General features: G+C 62.2%; 1 protein-coding gene across 7 annotated transcripts; it reads left to right on the top strand.

Annotated features, from left to right (window-relative positions):
* The first annotated feature begins 899 nt into the window (after window positions 1–899).
* On the top strand, window positions 900–18542 carry ATP8B2 (ATPase phospholipid transporting 8B2). 7 transcript variants are annotated; one of them, XM_032844982.1, is made up of 28 exons: window positions 900–1044; window positions 3262–3329; window positions 5274–5332; window positions 5661–5774; window positions 5879–5977; window positions 6242–6303; window positions 6399–6471; window positions 7134–7204; window positions 7429–7508; window positions 8247–8405; window positions 8727–8815; window positions 10206–10402; window positions 12407–12615; window positions 13144–13187; window positions 13418–13583; window positions 13723–13911; window positions 14059–14174; window positions 14259–14423; window positions 14507–14618; window positions 14716–14821; window positions 14908–15052; window positions 15183–15366; window positions 15461–15684; window positions 16032–16115; window positions 16298–16543; window positions 16623–16761; window positions 17801–17931; window positions 18206–18484. In XM_032844982.1, the coding sequence occupies exons 2-28, from the start codon at window positions 3299–3301 to the stop codon at window positions 18482–18484; spliced, it is 3573 nt and encodes a 1190-aa protein (XP_032700873.1). In that variant the 5' UTR covers window positions 900–1044; window positions 3262–3298. The 7 variants fall into 7 exon arrangements, with proteins under 7 accessions (XP_032700873.1, XP_032700874.1, XP_032700872.1 ...); XM_032844983.1 differs by lacking the exon at window positions 900–1044 and adding an exon at window positions 1829–1867; XM_032844981.1 differs by lacking the exons at window positions 900–1044; window positions 3262–3329 and adding an exon at window positions 3988–4075 and having other exon boundaries at window positions 18206–18542.
* Window positions 18543–20084: the final 1542 nt, after the last annotated feature.

Genomic DNA, 20084 nt, shown 5'->3' on the forward strand with positions numbered 1-20084 from the left:
CCGGGCCAGCCCTTCCGGGCCTCCTCCGCTCCTCCCCACTCCCCGCCGCCTCTCCTCCCCTCCTCCGCTCCTCCCGCTGCTCCTGCTCCCCTGCTCCCCCAGCTGGTCTTTGGACCCCACGGCTGCTGCGGACGTAGCGCCTCAAAGCAGCCACCAGAGGGCGCGCCCCGGAGAGGCACGCGGGGCCGGGGGCGGCCGCGGCGAGGGGCCCTTGCTGCTGAGCCCGGTACCCCTGCAAGGCTCCCAGCCCCGGACCTCGGTGCGGCCGCCCTGCCCTCGCGGGGCGGCTCTCTGGATGGAGAGGGGGCGAGCCGGGACTGCCTGGCGGCCGGGAGCGCAAGGGGGGAAACTGAGGCACGGCCCAGTGCCCAGACGCTCCAGCCGTCGGTCCCGGAAAGGGGTGCGGTGAGCCGCGGGGCAAGGCCCCGACTCCGAGGCCGCGGGGAGCCGGGTGAGCGGGAGGGGGATGCTCGCTCTCACGCCCTTCCAGGGGCCGCGCTGCGGGGCCCCTTCCCAGCGAATAAACGCGCCGGCCCTCCCTTAGGGGCGTCGGGCTGGCTCAGTCGGAGGAACTTGCGACGCGGTCTCGGGGTCGTGGGTTCGAGCCCCTGTTGCGCGCGGAGATTACTGAAATAAATAAACTTGAAAAAACAAAAAACGCCCGGGCTCGCTGCTCTGCTGGCTGATTTGGCTTTTTGGCTGTGGGATGGATGTGCAGTGGGGGTGAGGGGACACGGCCTCGGGTGGGTAAAGACCCCGTCTCCGCCCCGCCCCGCCCCGCACAAAGATGGCGGGTCCCGCCTCCCCTCCCCCTCCCTCCCCTTCCCCAAAACCCCCTCCCGCCCCCCGCCTCTGCCGCCTCCTCCGTCACTTCCGCCCCGCCGCGGCCGAAACTGACACAAAGTAGCGGGCCGAGCCCCGGGGGAGCGGGGCTGCAGCTGGGGGCGGGAGCCCGCGGGGAGCCCAGCCGAGCGCCCCCCGCCGCAGCCCCCGACATGGGCAGGACGGGGAGGCCGGGGCGGGCGCCAGGCGCGGCGCGCTGAGGTGAGGCGGGGCGGGCGCGCGTGCTCTCAGGGACGACGGTGCGGGTGCCTGAGGATGGGGGTCCCGAGGCTCCCCGCACCGCGGGAGGAGGGGCTGCCCAAGTGGGGGGCGCGGAGCAGCCTGTGGGGCAGCGAGAAGGGGAGAGCCTCCCCGAGAGTTGTGGGGTGAGGGCAGTGTCCCTGGTCCGAGCGTCTGGGCGCCTGGAGAAGGGAGTGCGGGCTGGTAGGCTTTTTCCAAGGTGGAGGTCTGTGCGTGAGCCAAAGCAGGGGCGCAAAAAGCGTCAGTAGCTCTGGGGTTTCGGAGCTGGGAACTGAGCCCTGGCATCTGGCCTTGGCGATGTCGGTGGCCAGGGGTGCTGGTGGCAAGTGAGCTGGGGGTCTAGGATTCCATTTCCTTCTGTTCCCCTGACCGGCCCACACATACCCCTGCCAGCCTCCTCTGAAAGAAGGGGTTCGTCTTCCCGGGCTTGGGCTGGAAGGGAGCAGGGGCCAGGCAGAGAGGAGGAGCCGTTTTCCTCCATGAAGCGTTGCCTTCTTCCCAGAGCTGGCTATTTTTATCCCAAATGTGGCTGCAGAGGGGGCTGGGGCAGGGTGATGGGCAGGGCGACGTGGCTGGTGTGCCTGATGGTTCAAAAAACCCAGGCTGTGTGAGACTGGGGAGAAGTGACAGGGTTTCCCTGTTTCCCCTCTGCCACTCTTGTTCCCTCCCTATCAGAGCCCCGCAGAGGGGATGAGGTCTGGGACCAAGTCAGCTCTCATTCTCCCCAGGGTCTTAGAGGTAAAACAACTTTCCTGCTCCGTGTCCAGACTCCTGACTCCTAAAGGTGTGTGTGGTTCCCTCATTAATTCTCTCATGGGACTCAAACCCAGATCTCCAGGCTGGTGGTGTATCTTGATTACCTCCCTTTAGGGTGGTGGGGCTGGTATGGAACTTGGGATGCCCACCTTAACCTCTCCCTCCACACCCCACCCTGCCGTGCCCACCCTTCCGTCCTCTCCTTAACCTCTCCCTCCACACCCCACCCTGCCATGACTCATACTCAGGACTGGGTGGAGACCCTGGAGAGGGCCCCCCTGGAGGAGGGCTTGGCATCTCCAAAACTGTGGATGAGGTTTTTCCTCTTTAGCCAGGCATCCGTGGCGACTGGTGTTGGGAAGGGTCCGGGAGGAAAAGGCCTTGTGGCATTGTGCCTGATCTGGGGCTCGGAAAGGGAGTGTGAGTTAGTGAAGGGATGACGGGTGTGGGTGACGGGCTGTGGCCAGAGCCTGTAATTACAGAGGTTGGGCAGACAGGCAGTCGGTATCTTTTTCGGCATCCGGCTGGCAGGCTGTGCCTAGGAGGCCCGAGTCAGGGGCACCGATGAGGGGGAAGGCTTTCCACCCAGACAGAGAAAGAGGGGGCGACAGGAGGACCTGGGACCCAGCTGGCAAGAGGGTTGAGGCTCTGTGATCCTGTTTTGGAGGCCAGGCCTTTTACCTTTTCGGGTGAAAGGGACACAGAAAGATGGAAGGAGAGCAAAGGCATGTCTGACTGATGCTCCCAGAGCCTGCACCTCTTGCCATCCCTAGCAGTCTGGGCTTGCAGGGGGGTGGGGGGGGAGCAAGGGCCACTCCCCAGCACCGCTGGGCAAGGCCCCTCAGCTGACCCAGACTGAGAGGAAGTGGTTTGGGGACTGTGTTCAGGAAATGCAGACCATGCCTTTAGTGTGAGCTCCCCTGCAGGAGGTGAGGATGGAAGGCCCAGCAGTTGGGGGATGGGGGTCTTATAAGCATTTTGGGAAGGGTGGAGCCTGCCCACTTGGTTTCCTGAGGTTCTGCCAGGTGTTTCCTGGCCCAGGTTCCCTCAACACCACCCTTTGGTGGAAACTGCTTTCCAGTAAACACAGGGACCACTCATCACCACCAGGAGGGCACATGGGGGCATTCATGGGCCCGGGGATGGGCTCCCTGAGAGCTGTGCCCCTCCTGTCTGGCCACTTCTGTCTGTTCCCTTCTTTTCCCCGTAGGTCTCAGCTTCTGTAATCTGCCAGTCCTCACACAAGTGCTCACACACATACCCCCCCCCATCCATTGAAGGCTGAGGCATGGGTGGGGGGTGGAGGGGGACACCGTGGGGAGGGCCAGAGCTGGGAAAGAGAACCTCCAGGAGGGGTCCGAAGAGCGGAATGAAGGGTTGCCCTTGGCTTTCTGAACTCACGCGTATGTCACCCTCCTGCAGGGTCTCCCATGGGATTGCTGGGACCTTGCTGGGTGAGATGGCACTGTGTGCAAAAAAGCGCCCCCCAGGTAAGACGGGGGCGGCGGGGGGATTGGAATCCCTGGGATCATCAAGATTGGGTGTTACTATGGCTCGGGGAGCAGAGGGAGGAGGGACGACTGGCACTGAGTCTGGAGGAGGGTCGATCGCAGCCCTGCCCATCCTGGCGGGGAGCCTAGGAGGCGAAGTCGTCTCCCGGATACCTGAGCTGGGCTCTCCTCCCCTCACTCTCGGGGCACCCGGGCGCTTAGCCTCCGGCCTGGGGCACTGCGATTCCACCTTCCTTGTAGTCTCCCTCCGCCCTGCCCCCCACCCCCGTTTCCCTGCAGGCGGGGGCGGGATGTAAGCGGTTGCCCGGACAACACTGGCGGCTCCCCCCCGGGGGGCGGGGCTCCGCGGTCTTCGCCTACGCGGCGCTGGCAGGCGCTGCCCTGCGGGCGGGGGGCGGGCAGGGGGCGGAGCCGGGGCGCGCGCCGCGCTCGGGCCACTGGGCGCGCGGGCGGCCGGGCCTGGGGGTGGCGGCCGCGGGGATGGCCGGGGCTGCAGGTGGGGCGCGCGCGCGGCGGCCGGGGCTCCCCTCTGAGCGGCCGAGGCTCTTGCGCCTGCCCGGGGGGCCGCCGCATCCGCGCCGCTGAGGCCGAGGACGGACCGACAGACAGCCCGTCCTCCCCCGCTCCAACCGGGATCATGACGGTCCCCAAGGAGATGCCCGAGAAGTGGGCCCGGGCCGGGGCGCCCCCCTCCTGGAGCAGAAAGAAGCCCTCTTGGGGGACAGGTAACAGGAGGCAGCCCCTAGCAGCTCTCCCGGGTCCGTGCTTTTTCCTCTCACTCTCCCGTTGGGCTCTCCCCAGCTGTCCCTGGTCCTCTCCTTTCCAGACCCAGAGATCCGGCTCCGGAACGGTCTGGCCCCTGCCTCTCGCTTGCACGGTCTCTGGAGACAACGCAGGGGGCTCAGAGCGAGGGGTCCCCGCTGGGGAAGTTTCTGGGAGGGAAGGAGCCCTCCGAGTAGGCGGAGGGAGCCCTGTGCCGAGGTTTTGTTCCTGTGCAGTGCTCTGCAGGGGTCTTTGGAGGGGTGAGGGGGTTCTGTAATGCAGCATTTGGCTCCTGTGCTGGTTGAATGCGTTGTGTTCCCTGTGGCGCCAGGGAGCCCCCCTTTTCAGCCTGTGGTCCTTGTGACCCCCAGAGGTGGTCTGGAGATCCCTTTACAGGACAGCTCCGCGTTTTGGGACATGAACTTGGCACCTGCAGCCCCAGATGAGCGAGTGTTCAGGATAGGTGTCACTCCGTGGGTGGCAGGTGTGTTAAGGGCGAGATGCGCAGATGGCACAGGAGGGGTTACAGTCAGAGCAGCCCTTTAAAGCACATCCCGTTCCTGCCTCCTTCATCGCCGTCTTGTTCTGCATGACCCGCATCCCTGACCCCCCCTTCTCCGACTGGAAGATGAGCTTTGAAATAAGGTGATGTCATTGTGGGCCAGTCAGAAGGCTCTGCGGGTGACATGTGACAAGCGGAGGGGGTGCTGCACGTGGGGCTGTGGGGCTGCCGCAGAGCACTTGCGGAGCAGGGTGACCCCCTGGCTTGCCACCCACCCCACCCCCAGGTCAGGAGGAGGGCAGTGGCTGGGCCTGCAGGGGCTCCTCTTGGTCTGCAGCTGCTGCTCTGGGGATCCCTGAGGCTAAGGTGTTAATTAAAGGGATGGGGGAGGGGAACTGAGTGCCCCTAACAGAAGACCTTGACATTGTTGGTCTTGTCCTGTGAATGAATGCCTGCGGAGCCAAAAGGCCAGGCTGGTGGTGAGAGGGACCGGAGGGAAGAGTGAGCGACACCTCAGGTGGGGCACCAGCTCCTTCAGACTGTCCTGTGGAAGGAGCCAAGAGCCCTCAGTGGAAAACCCACAAAATGGGTAGCCCTGACAGGGTGTTGGGCCCCCATGGGCCCCTTCTGACTGCGGCATCATCCGCATTCTGTTGCAGAAGAAGAAAGGCGGGCTCGAGCCAACGACCGGGAATACAACGAGAAATTCCAGTATGCGGTGAGTGACTCTGGCTGGCCTGCTCCCTCCTCCTGAGTGTGTGTGGGGGGAGTGGCCCCCTTGAGGTGGGGGTCAGGGGACAGAAGCAGCCCCTGGGCCACTTGCCTTGGAGGCTATGCTGATTTTTTCCCACCTTCACGTGGTGGTGCTGCAGGACAGGTGGACCCCAGGAGACTCCCTTCTTGCTGCCCCTTCCCCCTCCCAGGCCTGTGCTTGCTGGCTTTTGGGGGCAGAGGTTTGGGGAGGGAGGATGGAGGGGGCAGCCCTGCCTGGTTCTGGGTGGGGGTGGAGGCTGTGTGGTGATCTCCCGCCTGCCTGCCTGCCGCAGAGTAACTGCATCAAGACCTCCAAGTACAATATCCTCACCTTCCTGCCTGTCAACCTCTTTGAGCAGTTCCAGGAAGTTGCCAATACCTACTTCCTGTTCCTTCTCATTCTGCAGGTAGATCCTTGGCACTCCTGAAGCCAAATGAACCAAGAGGGAGGGGGGGTGGGGGTGGGAGGGGATGGGCGGGGCCTCAGAGCCACGCCCTCTTTCCCTTGCAGTTGATCCCCCAGGTGTCCTCCCTGTCCTGGTTCACCACCATCGTGCCTTTGGTTCTCGTCCTCGCCATCACGGCTGTTAAAGATGCCACCGATGACTATGTGAGTCGCTTCCATTCTCCCCTTCCTGCCCCTCTTCCTCACCCCACTCCCAGCTTGCTCCCCTCTGCCCACAGAGGAGAGCAAGTTGCTGCCATCCCCCACCTGGCCCCTAGAACTGCGGCACCTTGGCCGCGGGCAGGGGGCGGAGCCAGGGAGAGAGCCCATCTGTGGACAGGTGCGCCCAAGGCGGGACCGGCTCGCTTCGCACCCCACTGCCCGGCTGAGTCCCTGGCAGAGGGGGTGTCTGACGTCTCATCTTCGCAGTTCCGCCACAAGAGTGACAACCAGGTGAATAACCGGCAGTCCCAAGTGCTGATCCGCGGGAGGTGAGTGCCCGGTGGGGGCCGAGGGCCTTCAGGGGGAGGGTCCCCAGGAACTTCTCTCGCTACTGACAGCCTCTCCTGACCTCTCATTGCCTCAGCCTCCAGCAAGAGCCGTGGATGAACGTCCGTGTCGGTGATATCATCAAGCTGGAAAATAATCAGTTTGTGGCGGTGAGGGCCAAGGCGGCCCCCTAGGGCTGCACGTCTCCTCAGTTCTCATTGGCAGATAGAAACGAGTCTTTCCTGATTTCTTGCAGCCTCATAATCACGCATGGATTGAACTTCCTTGGGTGGAGCTTTTTTTCCCCGTTTGTTTTATTTATTTATCTTCTGAGGGAGAGCGCATGCGTGCGTGCCTGTGTGAATGGTGGGGGGCAGAGGGCGAACCCTCAGCGGGGCCCACACCCAGTGCAGAGCCCACCATGGGGCTCGGGTTCACAACCCTGAGGTCACAATCTGAGCCGAAATCAAGGGTCGAACGCTTTTTTTTTTTTTAAGATTTTATTCGTTTATTCGACAGACAGAGATGACAAGCAGGCAGAGAGGCAGGCAGAGAGAGAGGAGGAAGCAGGCTCCCCGCCGAGCAGAGAGCCCGATGCGGGGCTCGGTCCCAGGACCCTGGGATCATGAAGCGTCGGAGGTTAACCGACAGTGCTCCCGGAGCTCCCTGAGTGGGGAGCTTCTGTGTCATATTAATACGCCTGGGGCTGGCGTCTTTCTAGCCATCACGCTTGGGACTAAGCAAACCAAGAAGGCTCAGGGGAAGTAGGGATCAGCAAAGAGTGCATCGCAAGTGGAGGTCCTTTGGGCTCCTCACTGGATTTTCTCTCTAGGCGGATCTCCTCCTCCTTTCCAGCAGTGAGCCCCACGGCCTGTGTTACATAGAGACAGCAGAACTCGACGGGTAGGTCAGATGCCCAGCGCCACTCATCTCCTGCCTCCTTAAGGGTAAAAAGCTTGTTTTTTGGAATAGATTCCCAGGTCTGGGGTCTATACCCTTTGGACAATTTTTAGGGCTCAGAAGAGTTTCGGGTATATGGAGATGGGTGATGCCCAGAGGTCAGGTGCTCCCAGGTAGAATCTGGAGGAAGGGATGGGAACCAGAACTTAGGGACACTGTCCTTCTAGGGAGACCAACATGAAAGTGCGCCAGGCGATCCCAGTCACCTCGGAGTTGGGAGACATCAGTAGGCTCGCCAAATTTGATGGTGAGTGACTTTGGAGAAGTGACTTTTGGGTGGAGGAGGTGGGGCGGGTTTTGGGGTTTTAATTGCACCGGCTCCTTTTCACTGGGCTGCAGCTCCCCAGATCTTTCTTCATGGGGGAGTGTCAGCAGTGCAGGGTGGCCCCCGCCTGCTTGAGTTCACAGCCGCTAGCTCCCTCCTGGCTGTGTGTGTACAGAGAAATTCAGTTCATTCTCATTTGGCCCCGGTTGATGATGTTTGCTCCTTTGCTAGAGGAACAAACCATGATCTGTGTGAGAAGCAAGCCTCCTGCACCCCAGTTTCGCCCTCGGGCCAGGTGCACAGCCCCTTCAGTGGGTGTCCTTGCACGCTCTGTGTTTGCACAAACCCAAGCACAAAGCAGTGGGGCCCTGTGGCCCCCAAGTCCCCGCACAGGCCTCTCCTTACCTGCTGCGTCCTTCAGGCACGTGGGCGCCTGGCCATTCCCAGGGACTGGCCTCCTTCCTGGGCCGCCTCACTGGGCCATCCCTCCGCCGCGCAGTTGCTTCTGGTTTTTGGTTTTTCACTTTTCAGTGGCGGCTTCAGTAAACCTGTGGGGACCTGTGCTGTCACTTCTGTAGAGCTGGGCCCCCCGTGGGGTCCCCAGGCCAGAGTGCGCGTGCAACCTTGTCCCACGCACCCGCGCTCCTGCCCCCGTGCTCCTGGCCACGAGTTACTCCGGCTCACCTCCCACAGCCGCGTGTCTGCTCTGTGTCCGCGCAGGGGAGGTGGTCTGCGAGCCGCCCAACAACAAGCTGGACAGGTTCAGCGGGACCCTGTACTGGAAGGAGAGCAAGTTTCCGCTGAGCAACCAGAACATGCTGCTGCGGGGCTGCGTGCTGCGTAACACGGAGTGGTGCTTTGGCCTGGTGGTGTTTGCTGGTGAGCCTGCCCAGCGGCCGGTGGGGAGGCTGGCAGGGAGGGGGTGGGAGCGGGCAGGGAGGGGCGAAGGGGCGGGGGGAGGGGGAGTAGGGGTGGCGGGGCCAGCACAACACCGAGCCTCTGGCCGGAGGGCGGAACCTGAGTGCGGCCCCCCACCCCCCGCGCCCCCCAGCTCTCTGGACTCCAGGGTGGGGGGCAGAGCCTTCATGGGCCGGAGCCCCCCTGCCCCCAGCCCTCCTCTCTCCAGCTCGCAGTGCTCCTTGCCCTGGCCCAGGCGGCCCGTGGCTCCCTTGGCTTCCCCTGTCTTCCCTTCCTTTCCAGGTCCCGACACAAAGCTGATGCAGAACAGCGGCAGGACCAAGTTCAAGAGAACGAGCATCGATCGCCTGATGAATACACTGGTGCTCTGGGTAAGGCTCCTCCCCGCGTCCCCCCCCCCCCCGCCCCGCCCTTGCTCCCCCCTCTCCTCCCTGCTCAGAGGCTCCTTTCGGCTCTCTTTAGGCGGGGAAGACGTTATTTACAAGAACCTTAGGGACCTGAGTGAATCAGGGGTGGACAGAGCTGAAACAGGTCTTCCCTTCTCGAGGTTCCAGTTCCAGTGGCGACTTAGCGCAGCGTGTCCACTTCTGTTTGCGTTTGCCGGGGACAAGGAGCCCTTCACAGGGTTGGAGAAGGAGTTAAACGAAAAATTTCCATTTGGTGGCTGCATAATGAACGGGTCTTTCCCCTGACGTCTCAGAGTGGAGGATCCCAAAGGAAAAGTTACTGTTTTAGTGTCTGGCCATTCCTGAATCCTTGTCTTGTTTGCCTGGAGATTGGAGGTCCTTGTTGGGCTCTCCTCCCCTTCTTGGCGCCCCCGCTGCCTGCTTCCAGCCCCCTACACGCCAGCTTGCAAAGGTTGGACCAGCCTCTGCAGAGCTGGTCCGCCCCTGCCTTAAAGGGTTTGCCAAACCACCCCCCAGAGAGTGGTTAAGTCTCGCACGAGGGCTCGCATCGCCCCCCGGCAGTCCTTGGGCACCTGGGTCGTTCCCGTTGGGTTCCAGAGCATGGATGGTGAGCATAGCTTTGGAAACAGATGTCTGAAATCAGACAGTGGTCTCTTTTTTCTTTTAACCGCCAGGATTTTCTTATGGTCCTGCTTCAGGGACTGCAAGATTTATTTTATTCATTATTTTATTTATTTGAGAGGGAGAGGGCGCATGCGAGAAAACGAACACAAATGGGAGCAGGAGGTGGAGGGAGAAGCAGGCTCCCCGCGGGGAGCCCACTGTGGGGCTCAATCCCAGGACCCCAGGATCATGACTGAGCCTAAGGCAGATGCTGCATGGACTGAGCCAGCCAGACGCCCGATCTTTTACAATCTTTAAACTTTTTTGCTTTCAAATCTAATTTATGAAGATAAAATTTGTTTCCCTGGTTAAAAACTTTTCTGGCGATCTGTATGCGATAATGAGCATTGCAGAAGCCTGGCATTGTCGCCTGTCTGGGGAGGCTAGTTCAAGTAGATGGGTGATTTGCCGTGAGCACCCCGGGGAGAGGAGTGTGCTCGCACCCTCTGACCGTCCGGGAAGGGCTCCCTCATCACACAGTGGACACAGGTGCTCAGCGACAGGACCATGTGACGGTTGGCGGACCACGTGCTCTCAGCAGTCCTGGGTGCTTCTCGGGCGAGCGTGGCGCCGTTTTAAAGATGCCTGAGCCTTTGAGGGTTTGGGGTACGGGCCGTGACCTTCAGGGATGCACTTGATTTTGGGGGCTTCCTGAGTTGCCACCTTGCCTCTGTTTCCCGCTCCTCACCAGATTTTCGGGTTCCTGGTCTGCATGGGGGTGATCCTGGCCATCGGCAACGCTATCTGGGAGCATGAGGTCGGGACGCGCTTCCAGGCCTACCTGCCCTGGGACGAGGCGGTGGACAGTGCCTTCTTCTCTGGCTTCCTCTCCTTCTGGTCCTACATCATCATTCTCAACACCGTTGTGCCCATATCGCTCTATGTCAGGTAGGTGCTCGCTCTGCCTGGGTCTCCCGGGAAGCTCGGGCAGTCCCTCGGCAGACTCTCGGTGAAGGTGGACCCTTGGGGAAGGAACCTGGAGCTCCTTGTGCCTCGAGCATCTTGTTCGCTGTTTACCTTTGTGTGCGGAGCAAGCTTCATCACTGTTCCCGGGCACTTTGGACGGTTGTGACAGAAAGAGTCCGATTTGTCTGGCACGGGTCGCCCGCATGCTGACTTCGGCCGTGCACGCCGCAGAGACATGTTAGGGACGGACCGCGTGCCCAGCAAGAGTTTCAGTCGCGTAGAGAGAAAAATCTAAATGCCTTCTGAAGCAGAACAGGAGTGAGTGCTATGGGAGTCCCTACCCCTTCAGTGAGTGTGAGCACAGGGGATACAGGTGTGTAACCCTGTGTCTGCCTCGGGAGCCGCAGGCTGGGAGGGGCTGCGAGACGCCGAGACCCCGTGGCCCCAATGTGACAGCACAGGGGTGAGGAGCATCAGCCCCTGGATCATTCGTCAGGGAGGGCCTCTCTGAAGAGGGGGCTGGCGGGTGCAGGGGGGCCTGGGGGAGAGGACAGGCACAGAGGCCTGGAGGTGCGACCCTCAGAAAGGTCACCTTCTGGCAGCAGCACAGGGCAGGACCGGGTTCCCGCTGACCTGGTTCCTGACAGAGGGTCTTGACGCTTTGTCATTCCTTAGTAAACACTGAGAGTCCTTAGAAAAGAGTCCCAGGAACGGGTCCGAAGCCTTGGCCTGCGGCGGAGCGTGGCGAGTAGGAGCTCGGGCACATCAGGGATGCTTGAGGCCCGGAGCGTGTGAACAGCGCCGGGCCGGGGGGAAGCTGCAGGATGATAGCCGGAAGAAAGAAACTTCCACGTGCTTACGGCCTTGTCCTCGGGGGCAAGGGCCCGAGACCTGTGCAAGAAAAGCCTGTCTGGAGGCACGGGGCTCTTCCCAAGGGCCCGGCCCGTTTCCTTGACACACACACCCCGGGTGCCCTCCCCTGAGTCCCGGTGCCGACGGCGTTTCTGTGCCAAGACTTGGGCTTTTCTAGAACACGGACAGGAGGCTCCTGGCCGCTGGGGGTCTCGGTTTCCGCATGTAATGTGGGAACGGCCCCGTCCCACCTTCTTCCCCGCGTTGCCGGTGCGATGACATGAGATGCGCATTAGAGAATGAGACAGCGGGGTGGGGGGGCGGGGGGGCTGCGTCCCGGCCGCCGCGGCTCCCTCAGGCCTGCTCAGGCGCTTTTCTGTCATGTCTGGCCCGTCCCCACCCTGGGCTTCTGTCTGAGCTTCGTCCCTGCCCCCGGCGTCCGTGGCGGCTGCCAGGAAAGCCTCTCGCTTTCTGCTCGGGCTCCGGGCTGTGCCGGGGGCAAGAGCCGCTCCTCAGGGAAAAGTCTGAGAAGACCCCTCTGGCCGGTTGGGGTCCTCGGTCAGGCCACACCGGGCTCCAGCGGCGCCCCCCTGGCTCGGTCCCCTGCCTGGGGTGCTGACGGTCCGTGTCGGACCTGGTGGAGGGCACCCTGCCGGGGTCGCCAGGCCAGAGCGGTGGCGCGCGAGACGGTGGAGGAAGGACAGTGCTTGCGGCGGGCAATGGGGGCCTGTGCCCTCGCCGTGTCTCGCTCGTCCCTCCCTCACACGCTTTCTCTTGTTTTCTCTGCATGGTTTCTGTGTAATTAGTCCTGAGGTAAGAGCTGGCCGCGCGCCTTGTCTGCAGTCCCTTCCTCCTCCGCCTGTGCTGTGTGCCCCGCCTGCCCAGGCCCTTTGCCCCCTCTTGTCTGGAGAGCATCACAGGGTCGGGGTCAGGGAGCTCCTGGCGGCCACAGTGAGTGGCCGGCTCCACTTTCAGGCTCTCCTTGCCCTTCCCTCCCAGGTTCTGTGCCCAGGTGTCCGTCCGTCCGTCCGTTCTGTCTGCCCCCAGGCGGGGGGGGGCCTGCCACGGAGGCCCGTGCGGGTGGGTCCCGTCCGCGGCTCCCTGCCCGAGCCTGACCTCCTGTCCCCCGTGTAGCGTGGAGGTCATCCGCCTGGGCCACAGCTACTTCATCAACTGGGACAAGAAGATGTTCTGTGCGAAGAAGCGGACGCCCGCAGAGGCCCGCACCACCACCCTGAGCGAGGAGCTGGGCCAGGTGGAGTACGTCTTCTCCGACAAGACGGGCACGCTCACGCAGAACATCATGGTCTTCAGCAAGTGCTCCGTCAGCGGCCGCAGCTATGGTAGGGCCGCGCCGGGGCTCCCCACCGCCGCTGCCGTCTGGACACGGGCTTGGCTGCCTCCCTGCACGGACCTGTGGGGCGGGGGGCGGAGGGGCGGAGGGGGGCAGCGTCTGCCTTGTGCCCCGGGTCGGGCCGCAGATGTGGGGTGGCGATGGAGTGCTCGGCCCTTCCCGTGCTGCATCCTGGGCCCTCTCGCGTCTCTGGAATGCGACCGTGGTCCCTAGCGTGGCCTTGCTGCCATGGGCTCGTGGCCGGGCCCCGGGGTGATCTGGGGCAGGGGGTGTGCGGGACTCACTGCTTTCTCTACTAACCCGGGCCTGTGGTTTGTGTGTGGGGTTTGCCCGTTGTTCGGCCTGTGGGGTGAAAGGCATCTGGGGGGTGCTGGGGGCCTGGCAGGAGAGCGGAAGGGGCGTGCTGGGGCCGCGGCGCTCGACGAGGGCTCCAGGTGCCTGTGGGGTTCTGCGCTGGCGCCCTTCGTCCACGGCGCCGAGTGCTGATGCGCCTTCACCTTCTGTCTTGTGCGTGTAGGGGACGTGTTCGATGTCCTGGGACACAAAGCCGAATTGGGAGAGGTAAGCCCAGTCACCGTGGGTCCAGTGAGGACGGGGTGCTCTGGCCCAGGGTGGGGGCTGCTGGGAGAGGCAGGTGTGTTCAGGAAGACTCAGGAGCAGGAGGGTGACGTGGGGTCCGTGGCGGGTGGGGTCAAGGGCTGCAAAAGAGCAGGAAACAGCGGGGTGGGGACGGCGGGGCTGGGGTGCAGCCTGAAGGCCGCCCTCAGCTCATGGCCCTCCTCCCGCCCTAGAGGCCAGAGCCTGTGGACTTCTCCTTCAACCCTCTGGCCGACAAGAAGTTCGTCTTCTGGGACCCTAGCCTCCTGGAGGCCGTCAAGACGGGCGACCCCCACGCGCACGAGTTCTTCCGCCTCCTTTCTCTGTGTCACACCGTCATGTCTGAAGAGAAGAACGAAGGTGAGCCCCGGCCTGCCTCGCGCTCTCCTGGCCTGATGGTGGACCTTCAGTCTGCTCTGGGGCGCGGCCAGGCGGGCCTTCCTGGGCGGGTCACGGCCGGGGTGGCCACTTAGACCCTGTGCTCTTGCTGCCCTCCCAGGCGAGCTATACTACAAGGCACAGTCCCCGGACGAGGGTGCCTTGGTCACGGCGGCCAGGAACTTCGGTTTTGTGTTCCGCTCTCGCACTCCCAAAACCATCACCGTGCACGAGATGGGCACAGCCGTCACCTACCAGCTGCTGGCCATCCTGGACTTCAATAACATCCGCAAGCGGATGTCCGTCATCGGTGAGGCTGTGGCCGGGCTGGGGCGGCGCCCAGGGGCGCGGGGCCTGCGGCGGGGGAGGGGTGCCGAGGGCCCTGGCTGATGAGGTCGGTCGGGGGTCTTGGCCTGCCTGAGTTCTTCTGGGACTGTCTCCCCTGCCCCGACCGTAGTGCGGAATCCAGAAGGGAGGATCCGACTCTACTGCAAAGGGGCTGACACGATCCTGCTGGACAGGTTGCACCCCTCCCCCCAGGAGCTGCTCAGCACCACCACGGACCACCTGAATGTAGGTGTCTGGACGGGCCCTGTGGTGCGGGGCTTGCGTCGTGGGTGAGGAGGGGCCAGCTGACCCTCTTGGCTCTGTCCCCAGGAGTACGCCGGGGAAGGGCTGCGGACCCTGGTCCTGGCGTACAAGGACTTGGATGAAGAGTACTATGGGGGCTGGGCCCAGAGACGGCTCCAGGCCAGCCTGGCCCAGGACAGCCGGGAGGACAGGCTGGCCAGCGTGTACGAGGAGGTGGAGAGCGACATGGTGGTACGGGCTGTACAGTGGGCCGAGGGGGGCTCGGGGGGCTTGTGCCGGGACTCTCCTGTTCAGAGCCCTTGTGGTATTTTCAGCTGCTGGGTGCGACAGCCATCGAGGACAAGCTTCAGCAGGGGGTTCCGGAGACCATCGCCCTCCTGACGTTGGCCAACATCAAGATCTGGGTGCTGACCGGGGATAAGCAAGGTGAGAGCCCAGCGCCCGGGTGCAGCCCTGTCGGGCCCTTGCGTGAGCCTAGACCTCAGGCTGGAGAGCGTGCCGAGCTCCTTGGTCTCTGTGGTAGAAACGGCTGTGAACATCGGCTATTCCTGCAAGATGTTGACGGACGACATGACGGAGGTGTTCATCGTCACCGGCCACACCGTCCTGGAAGTGCGGGAGGAGCTCAGGTAGACGCAGGCCAAGGCGGAAGGTGTCCTGCCCTTGCAGGCCCTGCTTCTGTGCTGGAGCCCACGGGTGCCTTTCCCCTCCCCAGAAAAGCCCGGGAGAAGATGCTGGACTCGCCCCACGCGGTGGGGAATGGCTTCACCTGCCCAGAGAAGCGTTCGTCTGCCAAGCTCCCTTCTGTCCTGGAGGCCGTTGCCGGGGAGTACGCCCTGGTCATCAGTGGGCACAGCTTGGTGAGCGTCCTGCCGGGAGCCCTGCTCTCCGCGTGGCTGGTCCATCCGGCCTCGCTCTCAGTCCCCTGACCTCAGCACGACTCCCGGTCTGCCCATGGGAGAGGGGGCTCTCTCAGGCTCTGTGTTCCAGGCCCACGCGTTGGAGGCGGACATGGAGCTGGAGTTCCTGGAGACGGCCTGTGCCTGCAGGGCCGTCATCTGCTGCCGCGTGACCCCTTTGCAGAAGGCCCAGGTGGTGGAGTTGGTTAAGAAACACAAGAAAGCTGTGACGCTGGCCATCGGGGACGGAGCCAATGATGTCAGCATGATCAAGAGTGGGTGTGGATGTGTGGGGGAGAGGGGCTCCAGCCTGCTGGGGTTCTGAGTGTGTGACCCTCTGCTTCCCCTTGCCACCACCTGTCCCCGTAGCGGCTCACATCGGCGTGGGCATCAGCGGCCAGGAGGGCATCCAGGCTGTGCTGGCCTCCGACTACTCCTTCTCCCAGTTCAAGTTCCTGCAGCGCCTCCTGCTGGTGCACGGCCGCTGGTCCTACCTGCGCATGTGCAAGTTCCTCTGCTATTTCTTCTACAAGAACTTTGCCTTCACCATGGTCCACTTCTGGTTTGGCTTCTTCTGCGGCTTCTCCGCCCAGGTAGGGCGCCCGCGGCCCGCTGCATCCCGTCTGTGAGCTCCGTTGGGGCAGCCGTCCTCTGTGTGGCGTCACCCTCCAGGGCCCAGCGTTGTCTGGATTGTGCGTTAAGAAAACACGTACCCAGGGTCTCCTAGTCCTGCGACTTTCAGTCTCGGGCTGTGAGTTCTAGTCCCACACTGGGTGTGGCGTCTACTTAAAGAAAACAGAATGAGAACAAATGAACACTCGTTCAGGGTGTAGAGACGGGCTCCAGAGGATTCCCGAGGCCCCGCTCAGCCGTCTCTCCCTGCCCAGTCTGTGGGGAAGAGCGTGTGCTCACCCGCTCTTGCTCTGTGTTCTCTTCCCAGACCGTCTACGATCAGTATTTTATCACTCTTTACAACATTGTGTACACCTCCCTCCCGGTCCTAGCCATGGGGGTCTTTGACCAGGTGAGGGGCAGGGGGGCCGGGGCGGGCGCTGGGATGGCTATGCTCCTGCCCGGCTGCCGCCGCCCTGGGACTTTCCTGGATGGGGGGTGGAGGCGGGGTCTAGCTGTCAGAGACTCTGGAAGGGAGGAAGCTGGACGGGGTCTGCCCTCAGCGGTCCTGAGGCCCCTGTGGTCCCCGCCCAGGACGTCCCGGAGCAGCGGAGCATGGAGTACCCCAAGCTCTACGAGCCGGGCCAGCTGAACCTCCTCTTCAACAAGCGGGAGTTCTTCATCTGCATCGCGCAGGGCATCTACACGTCCGTGCTCATGTTCTTCATACCGTACGGGGTGTTCGCCGAGGCCACGCGGGACGACGGCACCCAGCTGGCCGATTACCAGTCATTCGCCGTCACCGTGGCCACGTCCCTGGTCATCGTGGTCAGCGTGCAGGTATGAGGCCGGTCAGACTGGGGCAGGCGGGGTGGGTGGGGAGATCGCTCTTCCTGCCTGTGACCACTGTCCTCCTCAGATTGGGCTGGACACCGGCTACTGGACGGCCATCAACCACTTCTTCATCTGGGGCAGCCTGGCCGTCTACTTCGCCATCCTCTTTGCCATGCACAGCAACGGGCTCTTCGACATGTTTCCAAACCAGTTCCGGTTTGTGGGTGCGTCCCTGAGCGGCTCCCCACGGACGGGGCGGGTGCCTCACAAGCACCGTGGGAACACTGGGAATGCTGGCCCCGTGCGCCGGGTGCCCGGCAAGCTGCTGGGGGCGCATCGGGCTGTCTCTGACCCGGGCTGGGCCTCAGAGGGCCTCCGTATCCAGGCCATGGGGGGTCGGGCTCAAAGGGAGGGCGGACCTCCTCATGATCAGCAGATGACTGTTGGGGGGGACTTGGCGGGGGACGGTCCACAGGGGAGGCTGCTGTGAGGCCCACTCCATGCCGGGGAGCCGGAAGTGTAGACGGGGCGGGTGAGAGGTTGGAAAGGTAGAAAGGACATTGGAGGCACCAACACTGGGCTGTTGGGTCCTGATTTATTCCAGTGGGAGTCTTTTTTTTGAGGAAGGAGACGGGGAGTGGCGTTAAAGGGTTACTTCAGAGAGAGGAGTCCGGGGGCCAGTGAGGAGCTACCTTAGTGACTGACGCCCGGCGTCTGGATGGGAGGGGTGGCGGAGGCAGAGAGGGGCTGCTCAGGAGGCACGACGGGAAGGACGGGTGCAGGGGTGCGTCAGTTCCGATCTGTTCTTCATCCGCTGTTCAGCCGGCACCTGCTCTATACCACTGACGGTCCCGAGCACTGAGGGTGCAGCAACTGACGACAGGCACAGTCCTCACTCTCCTGGGTTTCAGGTTTCCATGAGACAGTTTACAAGTTAGCAGATGGAACGTCTAGAATTAATGAGTCTTAGGAAAAAAAATCAAGCAGGGTAGAGAGAGAGAAAGTAGTCAGGGAAGACCCCTTGAGAAGACGACGTTGGCATAGAGAAATCTGAATAAAGGGGAGGAGTGAGCCTGGAGGAGGGACTGGTAGAGGAGTCCTAGGGGGGATTGCCTGGAGGTTCCCCCAGCAGAGGAGGGGTGTGGGGGAAGGTCCCTGCAGCAGAGTTGGGGAGCAGGGAGGACTCTGGAGCTGAGAGGGGGCCAGCAGGGCTGCCCCTTGTCTCTGGGTGACCCCGAGGCCGCCGGCTGCTTGCATCTCCAGGCAATGCCCAGAACACTCTGGCGCAGCCCACGGTGTGGCTAACCATCACGCTCACCACGGCTGTCTGCGTCATGCCCGTGGTCGCCTTCCGATTCCTCAAGCTGAGCCTGAAGCCGGATCTCTCAGACACAGTGAGCCGCTGGCCATATGCTCTGGGGGACTGGGGCAGGACAGGGAGCCCTGTGGAGGGAACGCGTGTGCGGGTGGCGTGTGGGGTGGCCTTCCCCTGCTGTTTCTTGGGATAGACCCCGCCCCCCCAGTGCAGCCTTGCATCCCAGAAGCTCTGGGTTCCTCATGCCCGGGGCTGGGGGCGTGGGGGGTGGTGTCCCTCGTGTGCAGGGTCCCTTGCCTGCGACACCGAGGCTGTCACCAACCCCGGCCCCCTCCCTGCGCTGCCCTGCCCAGGTGCGCTACAGCCAGCTGGTGAGGAAGAAGCAGAAGGCCCAGCACCGCTGCCTGCGCCGCGTGGGCCGCACCAGCTCCCGCCGGTCAGGCTACGCCTTCTCGCACCAGGAAGGCTTCGGGGAACTCATCATGTCGGGCAAGAACATGCGGCTCAGCTCCCTGGCGTTGGCCGGCTTCACCACGCGCTCCAGCTCCAGCTGGCTTGAGAGCCTGCGGCGCAAGAAGAGCGACAGCGCGGGCAGCCCCAGCGCGGGGCCTGACAAGCCCCTCAAGGGCTGAGGGCTGCTCCTGGGGCGCCCCGCACCCTCCCTGCGGGCTCCATCCTGCCCGCGGGCACCTGCGGGGGTGCAGGGTGGGGGCGGGGCCTCCGAGCGGGCACCCCAGGGAAGGGTCCGACGTGGAACCAAAAACTGAAGAAGTTGAGATTGGGTCTGCCCCAGCCCTGCGTGGATCCCGCAGGCAGACTATAATCTCTGTATTTTTTTACTCCCACTCCCCAGAGGGGGCCGAGAGCCTCTGTTCCTGAATTACACAAGAATGTATCACGCCGGGAAGCCAGAGATCTGCTGCGGCCCACGGGCCCTGCACGTTGTGTGTGTCTCTCCTTGATTTGTGTTTGTGTCCAGTTTGGGTTTGTGTTTCTTATTTGGCAGGAGAGGGGGTTTCTGAGTGACTTCTATGTTGTGGGAACAGGAGGCCGGCCCCCAGGGGTACCCTGGCTGGCTGGGTTGGGGGGGATCCAGAGGAACCACCGCTCAGGGAGGAAGGCACCCGTCCTCCTGAGGGGTGTGCAGAGCACTGAGGAGGATTTGGTGCCGTCTCCTTCCTCATCTTGAGAGGGAAGTGCTCCTTCCTCCCCCAACACACGTGTCTGTCCCTGGTCCGTAAGTCCTGGTGTCGGGCTGAGCCCAGGTGCACAGTCCTGTCATCTCTGACCTAAGGCCGATGTGAGATGTCCAGAAAAAGATTTCTGTCATTTTAAATTTTGATCTGAGTTCGTTAGCAGAGTCCTGCCTGTCTTCCTCTTGCATCATCTGGCATTTTCCTGCATCTACACCTGGGACCAGAGACGGGTCTGAAAGGGGAAGTTGACCTCTGCTTCTCCCTTCTCGTACATGGGGGTCCCTCCCCTCCAGGCCCAGCGTCTGGCAAGAGGTGTGGAGGAGTAGGAGGGCTGGACCAGCCGGCTGGGGGCAGCGGTGCCTGGCTGGGCCTGGGCGTGTCTGTCCTTCCTTCCCACCATCTACACCCCAAATCGGGCTTCTGGGGTAGTTGCTCCCAGTTCAGTCTAGGTAGTGGAGGGGTTGCTGAGGGCTGGTGTTGAGTTGGGAGGGGCCCTCAGGTCTCACTCAGTGTGGCAGCCTCAAGGGAGGTGGGCTGGGCAGGGACCAAGGGGAGGGGAAGCTTAACAGGGAAATCCCTTTTGGCCACACAGTTTACAAACCCAACATCATGTCTGTTTGTGTGTCTCTCAAGGTGAGAGTCTGATTTTTATACCAAAGAGGAGATGATTTTTTTTCATATTTGATTTGTCTATATTATATAAATATATATATATATATACAGTTATATATATATTATTTTTTTGGTTCTCTCTCGTTTTTTTAGGGAGGGAAGCAGTACCAAGTTGCATTGAGCTGTAATTAAGGAACATTCTGTATAATTTATGACACATTTCTATACTTGCAAGAATTATATCATTTTATGGACATAAGAGAAAAAAATGCCTTTTTATAAAATTCCAGTTTCTGAGAAGTGTGTAGTTTGTCTCTTTTCTAATCTTTAATCAAGGCTGGTGGTAAACGCCAAAGACTTTCCTAAACGGAATTCAGTGGGTGGATCTGTGCTGAGGGGAGGAAGCGGCGTCCGGGTGGTTTCC

This window comes from Lontra canadensis, unplaced genomic scaffold (genome assembly GCF_010015895.1).
Source record: "Lontra canadensis isolate GAN:19392208 unplaced genomic scaffold, GSC_riverotter_1.0 scaffold160, whole genome shotgun sequence".
Lineage (NCBI taxonomy): Eukaryota > Metazoa > Chordata > Mammalia > Carnivora > Mustelidae > Lontra > Lontra canadensis.